General features: G+C 44.7%; 1 protein-coding gene across 1 annotated transcript; it reads left to right on the forward strand.

Moving 5' to 3' along the window:
• LOC109865723 (envoplakin-like) lies at positions 1–14,172 on the forward strand. The gene is made up of 22 exons (XM_031799517.1): positions 1–223; positions 2,419–2,518; positions 2,646–2,800; positions 3,133–3,256; positions 3,603–3,734; positions 3,852–3,893; positions 4,215–4,376; positions 4,567–4,674; positions 4,877–4,972; positions 5,247–5,360; positions 5,971–6,117; positions 6,491–6,645; positions 6,780–6,880; positions 7,218–7,378; positions 7,812–7,948; positions 8,062–8,200; positions 9,074–9,267; positions 9,437–9,587; positions 9,704–9,787; positions 9,896–10,003; positions 10,150–10,242; positions 10,362–14,172. The coding sequence occupies exons 1-22, from the start codon at positions 171–173 to the stop codon at positions 13,749–13,751; spliced, it is 5,946 nt and encodes a 1,981-aa protein (XP_031655377.1). The 5' UTR covers positions 1–170; the 3' UTR covers positions 13,752–14,172.
• The last annotated feature ends 55 nt before the right edge of the window (positions 14,173–14,227 follow it).

Genomic DNA, 14,227 nt, shown 5'->3' on the forward strand with positions numbered 1-14,227 from the left:
TTCAGTCAGCTTAATCACAGTGCTGACACCAACGGGGACACACACTAAAATAGGCACGGGGAGTGTGTGTCTTATCTGTGACAGCGAGAGAGGAACAGAGAGTGTGAGGGGAACAGAGAGACTTGAGTTCTGTCCGTGGAGTGGAACGTCCACTCGCCAAAAGATCCAGGATGTTCAAGAAGAAGGACAGTAATACCTTGAAGGGGTCCGGCAAGATCAGCAAGTGAGTCTTGAAGGAATGACAGCAAACTCGGTCATGCAACCCCCTCCACTCTACCGCCTTCCTCCTTTCCTTTCCTTCTTCCTAAACGTGGAATTGTTTCTTATCTCCGGTGTTTGCTGTGTTGCCCTCTTTCTCGTAGAATCCTCTGGAATCTCCTTTGTTTAGTTCATTCCTAACTCCTGGATAATGGAGATTGGAAGGTGGATGGTTTACTGTGTGTTTTGGCATGTTGCCGTCCTCAAGAAGACCAACTTTTGTTTGATGTAAAGATATGAAGAGAAGTTTTGTTTGTCTCTTTGGTTGTCTTGATGTTATCGTAGATTTTGCGTTTTTTTTTATGTGACCTTTGCTCAGGAGAAGCATTAGAGGGGCTCTCAATCACCTGCTTGTGTGTGTGTGTGTGTGTGTGTGTGTGTGTGTGTGTGTGTGTGTGTGTGTGTGTGTGTGTGTGTGTGTGTGTGTGTGTATGTGTGTGTGTGTTTTCAGGTCACGTAAAACAGATTAAAAAAATTGATGGCGTTATCAAATGGTACGGCTCATGAGGTTCACATTGATTTGGTGACTATTCATGTCATAACATTCCCCATGGAGGGATATATGATGGCATCAAGATTTCTACTTTAGCACGAAAGAGTAGGACATACAGTACATAGATAAGGTAGGTTAGCGACATATAATTGTATCAATGTTCATCCATCAATCAAGTATGACTCCTATGTCAATGCGTCATCAAAAGCGTAGCCTGTAGGCCTACATTAGCGATGAATCAAGTGTCACCCGATTAGAAAAATACGAATCACTTGAGCTTCCCTAAGGTCGAAAATCAACTAGCCTACCTGGTTAAATAAAGGTGAAATTAAAAAATAAATAATAGTTTACCCAATCCATCACCTGTAGAAGTTGTCATTGGAGGGATAGTGGTGTTTAAAGAGGTTTGTGAGTCCTGTAGTGCTGGTATTTAAAGGGGAGGTTAGTGGCATCACTTCAGTGCTGCTATGGTCCTTAGGGGCAGGTTGACGTGAGAACACAGATCTACGGACTACTGAATGGGTCATCTTATGCTGCTGGTACAAGCATATGTAATCTCGTGACATCATAATACATGTTTTACTGTTGATAGCAGCACTTTCATTTAAAAATGGCTCCTTGGGTTTAAAAGGAACATGGGCAGAAATGTTGGGGTCGTGGAATGTAGTCAGTTTAGCAAATACAACTACACAGTCAAAATAGTGGACTATTTTCAACACATGCACTGAATATCACCTGAATTGGTGAAATGAATTGATCCCAACTCAGATGACCAGTTGTAAGACGACAGGTACATACAGTATTTTACAGTTTATCAGGCAATCTGAAAAGCCTGGATTCTAAGCTGTGGAAAAGTATTCAACACACTTCTAACCCTCTCGGGAGATCAATGCTCTACCTTGAACCACTGCCCTGGGAGAGTACCCAATAGGTCGGCAGATCGAGAGAGCAATACAGGCAGTCACAGTCACACAGAGGGAGTGACAGAGAGACAAACAAATAGTTGTGGAATGATGGAATGTTCAGCGTTTTGGGAATTCTCAGGTGGGGCAGTGGAAGTGATTCACCCTCCTGTTGATCCCAGGTCGTCACCTCTAGAGACCATTGGGTTTAGGTCCCAAATGGTACACTATTCCCTACATAGTGCACTACTTTTGACATGGTCAAAAGTATTGCACTATGAAGGGAATAGGGTGCCTTTTGGGACTCACCCTTGGTTTCAGTTCAAGAGTGTTGTCTTATGTAGGGCCAGGTGCTTTTCCTGAACATCAAGAACCCAGTGCCCTAGTTATAGGTTCTACCTATGGCCCAGAGTTCTTCCTGGTCAAGTCAGATAAGAACTCCTGGTCCTAGTAATACATTTGGACTTTTGTTAGTCTTGGACAAAGTGTTGGTTTTGGACAAAGGGAGTTCATGGAGGACAGCTTCACACACATCTACTCTGTGTCACTATCTATTCTTAGCCTGTGGTTTTATATCTAATGATTTTGCGTGTAAGGTTTTGTATTTGGATAGCTTCCCCAAGGATAATGGCCTCTGCATCCATCTTAAATGTTTAGGACCTTGACCTTCATTGGTCACTTAAGTCAAGGACAACAACTGAAGTTCCTCTCTCTGCTATTTTTCTAAATCAGATCTTTAACCTTTAACCTTTGCCCTCTAAACAGGTCCACCGCCAACGACTTGGCCTTGGTGATTGCACGGATGCAGAAGAATTCCGACCAGGTGGAGAAAGATGTCCTCCGGGCCGAAGAGCTACTGGCTGTGGTGAGAATACATACTGACGGTCTCTCTCTTTCTTTCTCTCTAAATAATAGTGTGTCCATGGACTTCAATTCTGGCCACTAACTGTTCTGTTGACTCACCTACTGTCTTCATCCCCATTGCCATGTAGGATGCAGAGAATGAGAAGAAAAACCGCCCCCTCCAGCACCAGAAAGTGGTGGCAAGCAACCTGTCTGAGGCTGAGGGCCTGCTGAATGACCTCTTCCTGGATGTGGACAGGGCCAAGAAGTGCAAACACCCCCAAAGCAGCGAGATAGAGAGCGAGTGAGTGACCTCTTCTAGGCCCATCCCACTGAGCACAAATGTCAATTCAACGTCTATTCTACAATTTCATTGAAATGATGTGGAAACAACGTTGATTCAACCAGTGTTCCCAGTGGGATATCTCTTATGAACGCTTCAGCTGCTTCAAAAAGATTAGTCTCTGCAGAAATCCATTTGTCCCTTTAAGACATTTGATCATTGGGAGATGCAGTGAGGGTCCATCTGGATTTGTTTACTAAAACGTGTTGCTCTTGCCAGTTCTCTTTGTTATCATGCTCAACATACTAAAACGTCTTTTCCCCCTCCCTCCCTCAACCCTTTGTTCTTTCCAGTGTCAGTCACCTCCATGACCGCTGGCTGAAAGACTGTGCCTTCTACCGGGACATCTATGAGCCTGTCAACGATGTGGAGCTGAAGCCCAGAATCGACTGGGCTTCAGTGCTCAATCGGAAACAGGTAAAAATCAAGCGTCCTCTTCTTCTTTGGCAACTAACTTAAGACCAAGCCTCCATATTGTAAACATCCTTATCAAAGCATGGTGCTCATCCCCTTGACAAAACTGTTCTGGTCACCAATCCAAGCTGAAATGGACTTCCGTTGTAGTATATATTGATTGACTTAGCTAACACAACGGTGCACAACACAACAACGAGCACAGCAGAATACAACGTTCAGTTCATCGCTATCCTACAGTTCATGTTCATTTAAGATACCCCATACGAATGCATGCTACCATAAAGCCTTCTTCTGAGTCTAATTGTGTCCATGACTGACCATACCGTTCTGCGTGTCTGTCTCTCAGAGGGAGGTGAACACGGAAGAGTACGGGCCCACCATGGCTGACCTGAAGAAGCAGATCGCCGCCCACAACATACTGCACAAGGAGATCGAGACCTACAGCTCTCAGCTCAGCACCAGCTCCACCAGCACCAAGGTAACCCCTTCAACTCTCACCTCCGTGACGATGAATTCAAGGGTTTGTGGATTTAATGGAAGTGTTTGAAAACATCTTGTAGCTAGTGAACATGACAACAATTCATTTGTGTTTCAGGAGGAGTATGCTGCCATCAAGAAACAATACAACAACCTCTTGGTAAGTCTGTGTATCATATGGGTAATATGATATCCAGAGGAGGCTGGTGGGAGGAGCTATAGGAGGACGGGCTCGTTGTAATTGGCTGGAATGGAATAAATGGAACAGGGTCCAACACGGTGTTTCCAAATGTTTGATACTGTTCCATTTATTCCATTCCAGCCAATTACAACCAGCCCGTCCTCCTATAGCTCCTCCCACCAGCCTCCTCTGATGGGATCGGTGGGATTTCACTTTCAACCTAAAAAGTAATTGTAACATCTGTTCTCTTTTTGGTGTGACTCTTTACAGTTGTTATATAATACTGTTCTATTCCCACAGGACAATTCAAAATGGCGGCACCACTACCTGAGCAGTCTGTATGACTACATGCAGGGCTGTAACAAGGAGCTGGCCTATCTAGGAGACGAACAGGCAAAAATCCTGAAACAGGACTGGAGCGACCACATGTTGGACCCTCCGGACGTCCGTAGACAGTATGAGGTGAGAGTCCATCTTAGGAGTCAAATAGAGTGTCACTCAATGTCAATAAGACTTAATATAACAATAAAGTATGAAACTGTTGCTTGAGGAGCTGCTTCATAGGTTTCTGGATGTACATTTAGTTTTCTATTACTGAAGGAGCCATGTTCAGTGACATCATATTTCTTTTTTTTTGTTGTATCTCAATCAGAACTTTAAGAACAACAGCCTGCTGTCCCATGAGAGCGAAGTGAACAAACTCCAGGACGACGGAGATCGACTCATTGAACTGAAGCACCCGGCCAGCACCACAATACAGGTACACGCCAATAACCAATTAAAACTTTTAAATACACCTCCCCTTGTCGACTATTACCATTTTACATTGTCTTCAATCAAGAATCGATCACTCTTCCGTAGATTAGACTTCTACATGTAGGTCCACCAAGTTTACAATGTTCCTGAAAGATATCGAGATTTTCCCTTTTTCCGTGATGGCTTCATCTTTATACTTGTTTCAGGCTCAGAGAGATTCTTTACGGAATGACTGGCAGAAGTTCCTCAACCTGTGCATCTGCCAAGAGACCCATCTGGATAACATGGAGGATTTCAAGAAGGTAAATGTCACTCAGAATACATTAATTAACGAGGCTTCATAGTATCGTCATCAGCTTAGAATAATATTCAGACTTCCGTCTTTATTGCCAGAATGGAAAGGGTACCTTCTGTTTGGTTTTGAAGCAGAAATGTCCCTGTTAATGTAATGTTTTTTCCACATTACCATAGACATTCAAACTGCAGCATGATCAGTAAACTGGATAGGTCAAAGATACTGTATGTGGAAAAAAGATACCATGTTCTGATGTGTTGTCTGTCTGTGTCCCTGTTCAGTACCAACTAGATGTGGAGACACTATCGGAGTCTCTGAGTGAACTCAACTCTAGCCTGAAGAAAGCGGAAGGCTCAACTGGGAGGAGTGGCTCAGCGATGACTCTGCAACTGGAGGTAAGAGAAGATATTGTGTATTAGTCCATACTAGATGGAAATTTGTCTTCTGCTTATTTCCAACCTCTCTGATACATACACACACACACACACACAAATACAAATATTGGTAATGCCAGGATGTGAACACTGATATCTATTGTACATCTGGATACTGTTCCAATCTCATTGAATCTTTGGTGTTAGCTTGCCAGTAAACTTTCAACACACCCATGAATCATAAAGATGCTACATTGCATTTCATATTGAGAAAGATAAATACAACTCATGCTTTTACCTCTGCACATTTATTATCAAATTTATTGTCATATAAATATATATTTAAAAAAAACATTTTCAAGACCATTGTTTTTTTCTACAATGTCAATTTATGGGCTTTAACTCCATGCACCACAATAGAGAAATAAATGGTAGTGTGCGTGTTAACACTTCACTTCTAAAGACATTACATTTCTTTCACACATTATCGAATGTTATCATGACATTACCCTACTACATTAAATAAATAGTAAATAACGTGAATAAAAATTGTTATTCTGAAATGCAATGCAGGTGGTCCCAATTTCACCTTTACCCACTCTCTCTCTCTGTCTCTTTCTCCATCTCTCAGGCTGAGGAGAGCACGGTGCAACGCAACGAGCAGCTCCTAGCTGACCTGAGGAAGAGGAGCACCACCATCGCCCCCCTCAAGCTGCGCCGCTACCCGCCCACCAGGTCCACCACTGTGGAGTCCCTCTGTGACATGAAGACTGAGAAGGTATGACCAGCTGCTCTTGACCTCTCACCTTTTAACTTTGACCCTGTCCTGGAGCCTCCACCACAGGTTACGGTATGAAGTCAAAGCGGGTTCAAAACCTCTGTAGAATCTTTGATAAAGCTACTAAGCAATGACGTGACTAATAGAGTAGAATAGAATGCTCTACCACGGCACTGAGAGGTGTGTCATGCCATGTAACGTAATGTAGGCTCATGTAAACATCCAGAAACCAAACATTACCGTGACTCGGGAACTCACTAAAATAAATTCAAGGTCCTAGATACCTCAGTATTGGGCATTGTGTTTGTGAGATGAAAAGGAATATTTGCATGTGATCCATTCTGAGGAAAGTTCTCTCTTTGTGTTCTTTTAGGCTGAACTCACTCGAGGGGACAAGTTCACCCTCAAGTCGAATTCAGACGTTGAGAACTGGGACGTATTGACCAGTGATGGGGCAACCAAAACCTTTCCAGGGGTCTGCTTCCTGATCCCACCCCCTGACCCAGAGGCCATTGCCACCGTAGACCTGTAAGCAACAGGAGCACATGTCATTTATGTCAATTATATGACATGCATGTGGACAATAATACTTCAATTTTGTGAATTAAAATGTCTCAGTTCTAACGATTTTTGTGTGTGTGTGTGTGTGCGCGCGCACACAGGCATGGTGATGTGCTTGACGACATCAAGAAGAGGAGGGCTGTTTATTTAGGCACAATGAAGGACCAGATCCGTTGTGTCGAAGAGAAACCCGTATACACAGGTGAGGAAAAAGTTGCTCCAGTAATCCCAATACCCCAAAACAAAGCCTTCCAAATAACTCTGGACCTGATCCTGTTACTGCTAGGATCCTTAACTGTAAATAAGGAGAAATGGCTTCTCCAACTTTTGATTCAACCTTGTCCCGAGACCACATTGTGATATCACGTTCAATTCGTCACGTCATGTAAACCCCAAGCCAAAGGGTATTTATGGGACATGTGTAAATATGCAATATGTGAAATGAACTACGGCTGCAGATAAAAATGGCACCCTATTCCCTGCATACTGCACTACTATTGATAAGGCCAGATTATCATTGCCCTGTGTCCCCCACGTAGCTCCTCCGTCCAACCCCAAAGCTAAAGCCGTGGCCGGTCAGCTGGATAAGCTGGATGAGGACCTGGTCAAAGCCAAGCAGGGCATGTTGAGCCGTCTGAGGGCCCCGCTGGACCGCAGTGACCCCACCACCGACCTGGCCAAGAGGCTGAAGGAGCAAGAGGTGAGAGAGAGAGTCTTGTTTTTAACTTTATTGAGACCGATACAAGAGGAAATGAGCAAGGAGGCTGAGAAGGAGGGAGAAAGAGAGTAGAGGTGGAGCCGGGATTCGTACCCACGCTGTGGAGTGATATGTGTTGCAGGCCACATTACCCACTCGACCAGCCTCGGGCAGTCTAAGGGGAAATCCAAAATGGTACCCTATTCCGCTACTTTTTGATAGATAGAAAGCATGTCTACCAGCCATTGTAACTGTACAGTATATCTTCATGCTGGTTAACAAGCTAAATCTGAATAATTATAGAATGATATTGATGGATTCGCGCCTCCTAAAGAGGATGATAACGATGAGGAGTCGAATGACGATGATGATAGTTATGCTATTGTTGGTGAAGATGGTACTAACTCTCATGATACGGGGGTTGTACATCTTGTAGAAAGCAGCAGATGCTCTGGCAGCTATGGAGCAGCCAAAGTTGGAGAAGGACATCTCCAAAGGCCTTGCAGCCAAACTTCAAGCTGCCAAGGACAAGCAAGATGGCATCGTAGCCCTGGCCGACCTATTTAACAAGAAGTACGACCATTTTACAAACATACATTATCCCCGATCACCTGTCTTAGCGATATGATATTATCAGAAAATAGCATCACACAGAAGATCTTGCTGTTAATTAATTTATTCTATAGGGCCAATGCATCTCTGAACCTGGAGAAGCAGATCAAGAAAGTGGATGGCATCGTCTCTGGCTTTGAGGAAAAGCTGAATAAGGATGGCCCTATCCCAGATGTCCCCAATGCTATTCAGGACCGCACCCAGGAGATCCAGGTGGGTGGGACAATTACCAGTGCACCCCATTCCCTATATAGTGAACTACTATTGACCAGGACGATTGCCTACACTGCCTTGGATTAGTGTGCCATTTTGGACACACCTCAACAGTCTTAAGAGAACCAAATAGATTCTACAGTATCCTTGAACAAATTGGAACAGAGAATACCCTAGTGGTTGATTTGAAGTAATAAAGGACTGTATCATTTGACTGCACATTTCAGTCACCCCTTCTAATTTAGCTAAAAGCACAGCACAAGGACACATGTCAGTCACCCCTTCTAATTTAGCTAAAAGCACAGCACCAGGACACATTTCAGTCACCCCTTCTAATTTAGCTAAAAGATACAGCACCAGGACACATTTCAGTCACCCCTTATAATTTAGCTAAAAGCACAGCACCAGGATACATTTCAGTCACCCCTTCTAATTTAGCTAAAAGCACAGCACCAGGACACATTTCAGTCACCCCTTCTAATTTAGCTAAAAGCACAGCACCAGGACACATTTCAGTCACCCCTTATAATTTAGCTAAAAGATACAGCACCAGGACACATTTCAGTCACCCCTTATAATTTAGCTAAAAGATACAGCACCAGGACACATTTCAGTCACCCCTTATAATTTAGCTAAAAGATACAGCACCAGGACACATTTCAGTCACCCCTTCTAATTTAGCTAAAAGATACAGCACCAGGACACATTTCAGTCACCCCTTATAATTTAGCTAAAAGCACAGCACCAGGATACATTTCAGTCACCCCTTCTAATGTAGCTAAAAGCACAGCACCAGGACACATTTCAGTCACCCCTTCTAATTTAGCTAAAAGCACAGCACCAGGACACATTTCTCGTATCTGTTCTCTACAGAGTCTGCGTAAAGATGTGGCGGGCTCTCAGAGTGAACTGAAAAAGCTGGGCCAGGACCTGGAGACCAGCGAGCAGCTGTGTAGTTCCCTGCAGCAGGGCTACCAGGAGTACTGCCCAGACATCCATCGCCAGGGGACCCAGGTCAAACAACTACAGAACCGCTACTCTAACGTCAACAACCAGCTGAAGGAGAGGTGAGCCCAGGGCCACTTGCCTGTTAGCTAACATTGACTACACACACCATGTCTGAAAATATATGGTATCAAAAATAGTCCATTCGTTTGCTCGAACGTCAGATGAATAGAATAATTGTTTTCAGTTTGTCATCGTGAAAGTGTTTTTCATTGCGTTTTTCTGTCTCAGAGAGGGCCTCTTGCAAGAGGCTGCAGGCAAGAACCAGGAATTCCAGGACTCAAGCAAATCTCTGAACTCCTTCCTGAAAAATCTGCCTGACAACAAGATCAGCCCCAGCGATGACCTATCACAGATCAACTCCAAGCAGACCTCCCAGAAGGTCAGTTTGTTTGTGTTGTGTGTCAAGAAGCTTTGAAATTGTTGGAGATATTCTTAAAATATCATTGTTAGACACATATTTTGCAATCAAGTTTAATTTGGTCATTTTTATTGCAGAGGGTGGTGGATGACATCAAGAGTAAGGGAGACGATCTGGATAGAGTGGTTGACCTTTCCCAAGATTTGCAGAATATCCTCAATGTAAGACTCATTATCCTACTCCATCATAATTAACCGTTTATTTGTGCAACCGATATTTAAATATTTGGATATTGAATAATAAAATCTTAATTTCAACTGCTTGTGCAGGAATATGAGGTCAACACTGACAAATACAGCAGCGCCCTCAACAATGTGGGAGCCAACGATTCCAAAAAGCGTCACACCTCCTCCCTTGCCGATTCTGTGCAGAACCAGGTAATACATAAGGAATGGAAGTCAAAAGACACAAATGACATTCATGTTTATCCACTTCTATGCAGATCCAACGTAGGGCGCGTCATGTTTACCTTTTCTTGAGCACTGTGAGCTGAAGGATGGCTGTGCTTCTTTGTACATTACAGGAAAAGGCTGTGGTGAACCACTATGCTAAAACGTCAGCTGAGAATGACCAGCTGCTCAATCAGATGGGCTTTGCTAAGAACCTCATCGCTCAGGTGAGTTGGAAAATCTGCACACAACTTCTTTCCCACTGCCAGTTTTGATCAATTGAATGTGTTTCGGATACAAAATTATGAAAATGTTGAAGTATTTTTTGTTTGTTTACTTTTTGTAGAAACGTGAGAAACAATCCATAGAACCAACCATAAAACCAATCATAAACATAAAGAGCCTGCAGCGAGAGTTGAGTGCGGAGAGCGATAGACGCAGCCGTGCTGAGACTGACGTGGCTACTTTCAAGACCAGGATGCTGTCTCTGAAGAGCCGTAAAGGGATGCATCGAGTTGAGGAGAAGGAGGTACTCGAGTACTACCGCGACCCTAAACTGGAGACCGACCTAAAAGATCTGGAGGACCAAATCCACAAAGACGCCTTGAAGCGCAGCCGTACCCAGGGTGAGATTGAGGGTGTGAAAATCAAAATCGCCAATTTTGGGGACGACCTCAAGTGCATCAAGCCCAAACTGGTGACTAGAGAGGTGACTGAGTTTGAGAGAGATCCTCAGTTGGATGTAGAAGCCTCCAAGTTAAAAGACGAGATCGGCAAGATAAAGAATGAGGTTCGAGTAAAAGAGGGAGAAGTCATTCAACAGAAGACAGAGGTCACCATCCTGAATGCTACAAGACCCAACATCAGGGAGAAGATTATGAAAAAGGAGGTGATTCGATTGGAGAAGGATCCAGAGATGCTGAAGGCTGTTAAAACATTTGAGAAGGAAATTGCAGATGAAGGCCACAAGAGCAAGACTCTGAATGACGGGATCTTCCAAACGAGGAGCCAGATCAATGCATTGGAGAGGATCATTCCCACCATTCAGCCCAAGGTGGTCACCAGGGAGGTGAAGAAAGTCGAACAGGACCCTGAGCTAATCAATGAATCCAAGAGGATTCGATCAGGCCTAGAGGGAGAGAAAACTGAGACGGACTCTCTGGTCAAGGAGGTCTCTCAGCTCAAAAATCGGTATAGCGAGGTGGGGCAGTGGAAGCCCAAGGTCGAACTCAGGGAAATCGTCAATGAGATCTACCGCATAGATCCACAAACAGAGTTGGAGATAATGCGTCTGAAGAAAGATGTTCAAGACTTGAACAAGCAGCGTTCTGACTTACAGGACCAGATCACTCTGGTCATGGTCGATCTGGAAGCCCTGCGTTCCAAGAAGCCAAAGGTGGAGCTGAAGGAAGTCATCCAAGACGTGGTGAAAGAGGAGAGGAGCCCTGAGAACGAAAGAGAGGTACAGAGGCTCAATGATCAGGTGAACCATCTGCACCGTACTTACAATAATGTAGAGGACCAGATTAACCTCCTGAGGAAAGAGAGGGACGAGTGGAAAGCAGAAAAATCCAAGGTGGAGACAAAGCTTATGACCAAAGATATCTTCAAGTATGAGGATGATCCGCTCTTGGAGAAGGAGGCAGATCGGCTGAGAAAGGAGGTACGCGAAGAGCAACAGCGTCGCCGTACCATTGAGGAGATGGTGTTCGACCTGCAAAACAAGTACATCCTGCTGGAGAGACAAAAGCCAGAGGAAAAAGTGGTGGTGCAGGAGGTGGTGCGTCTACAGAAGGACCCCAAGCAGATAGTTGAGCATGATAAGCTTGGCAGGAGCCTGGATGAGGAGGTTAAATCCCGCCGGCAGCTAGAGCTTGAGATGCAAAAACTTAAAACCTTAGTGGAGGAGAAGGAGAACATCCTAAAGCAGAGTGATGAACATCAGACGAAGATTAAAGTGGAGTCTGAACTGAAACAGATCAAACTGCGCATCAAAGAGCTTGAGAATGCCCCGCCGCCCGTCGAGGAGAGTATTGTTGTCGAGGAGGTCCTGAAAGTTGAGAGAGACCCCAGACTGGAGAGGATGACCAACGGTCTTCGCTCAGACATGGACAAGGAAACCAATGACGTCCTGAATATTCAGAGAAACATCAGGAACACCAATGTCAAGCTTGAGCTCCTTCAACGAGAAAAGGCCGTAGAGAAGACAGTGTACAAAGAGGTTATCCGTGTGGAGAAAGACCAGGCTGTAGAAGCAGAGAGATACCGCCTGAAGGGCCTGGTGTCTCAGGAGAAACATGCCAGGCAGGACCTGGAGGAAAAAATCAAACAACTCTCTGATAAACTCAACCGACTGAATGGCACTCAGTCAAGTACTTCCCGGGAAGAGACAAGTCTCATTCTGGCCAGGGACACCTTGCAGAGGGAGAAAGACAACCTCACCCGGGAGCTGAAGAAGTTGGAGTCTGAGAGGCAAGACATCAGCGTATCGTTCCAGCAGCAGACCAAGCTGATGAGCGAGAGAAGCCAGATCAACAGGCAAAAGAGCGTCAAGATGGAGTCTGACGTGCAGCGTCTGGAGAGGGAGATACTGGACGAGAAAGACACGATCCACCAGAAAGACAACACCATCAGGGAACTCCAAAGGGACAAGGAGAAGGAAGACCATGCAGAGACCCGGACAAAGGAGACCAATGTCTCCACTAAAATCACCATCTTGGACCCTGATACTGGCAAAGAACTATCACCATATGAAGCCTACCTGCAGGGACTGATCGACCGTACCCAGTACATGCATCTGCAAGAGCTGGAGTGCGATTGGGAGGAAATAACTTCCATGGGACCTGATGGGGAGACCTCTGTGCTGCAGGATCGCAAGAGCGGCAAGCAGTACTCTATCAAAAATGCCTTGAGAGATGGAAAACTGACCCAGTATGATCTGCAAAAATACAAGGATGGGAAAATGCCTATTTCAGAGTTTGCCCTCCTTGTCGCAGGTGAAAAAGAAAAACAGCCTAAGTTCAACTCAATCACATCAAAGCCAGCGACCTCGCTAAAGTCGTTCCCTACCAGCAGTGCCCCTGTTCTTGCCCCGAAGGAAAGATATCCTATCGCTGGTGTAATTGACACAAACACTGACACATGCCTCTCCATACGCAGTGCAGTGGCCCGCAAGCTGATCGAAAGCGGCACAGCACAAAAGCTTTTGGAAGCACAGGCTGCTACAGGGGGCATCGTTGACATCAGCAACATGGAGAGATACTCGGTCCACAAAGCAGCCGAGAGGGGACTCATCGATTCGAGCCAACTGCAGAGGCTACTCAACGCCCAGAAAGCCTACACTGGCGTGGAGGACCCCATGACCAGAGAACGCCTGTCGGTGGGAGAGGCCGTCCTGAAAGGTTGGATGCCCAAAGAAACTGCCCTGCGTTACATGGAGGTGCAACACCTGACGGGAGGGCTGGTAAATCCCAACAACACGGACCGTGTGGGCATACAGGAGGCCATTGGAGCCAAAATGATTGACAGCACCATGATGAGAGAGCTTCAGGACGAGTACAACTACGCCAAGGAAATTGTTGACCCCACAACAAAGGATAAAATAAACTACAAGCAAGCGATGGCCCGCTGCAAGACAGATCCTCAGTCTGGCCTACTGATGCTACCTGCTTCCTCCAAAGTGTCTGGCAGCAGCTACACCCCCACATACAACTCTCATCGATTTTCTTCCAGATAATAGACCTGTTAACAGTGTGCTTGGAGGGTATTGTTGTCTCTACGGTGATTAATATGAAGTCAAATTATATTGTATAAACATAGATATCAATACTACCCAGAATGTATAATTTAATTTAGTCTGAAAATACTGCATAGCTCACTAAGGTCATGATTGTTGCTGCTGAGTTGCTTTTGTTTACCAAATTTGTTTGGAGATGGCAGAATCTACTTTATAAAAGGACACAAAGGAGTTTTTTGTTGTTTATCCTTGATATTATTGTTTTACTAGAGATGATGGGACATGGTGCAATGTTATTGACTAGGTTTCGCTGGTCTATTTCTTATTATTCTTATGTCTTATTTTCCTTGACACTGATCCTTTTAAATGCAACCTTGATACTGTATCAAGAAAATAATTATTAAAGATGAGATTGTCAACACGTGCTTGCTTCTTCATTTCCAACACAATAGAAGAATTAACTACCAGAAAAACAA

The sequence above is a fragment of the Oncorhynchus kisutch genome, linkage group LG20 (assembly GCF_002021735.2).
Source record: "Oncorhynchus kisutch isolate 150728-3 linkage group LG20, Okis_V2, whole genome shotgun sequence".
Lineage (NCBI taxonomy): Eukaryota > Metazoa > Chordata > Actinopteri > Salmoniformes > Salmonidae > Oncorhynchus > Oncorhynchus kisutch.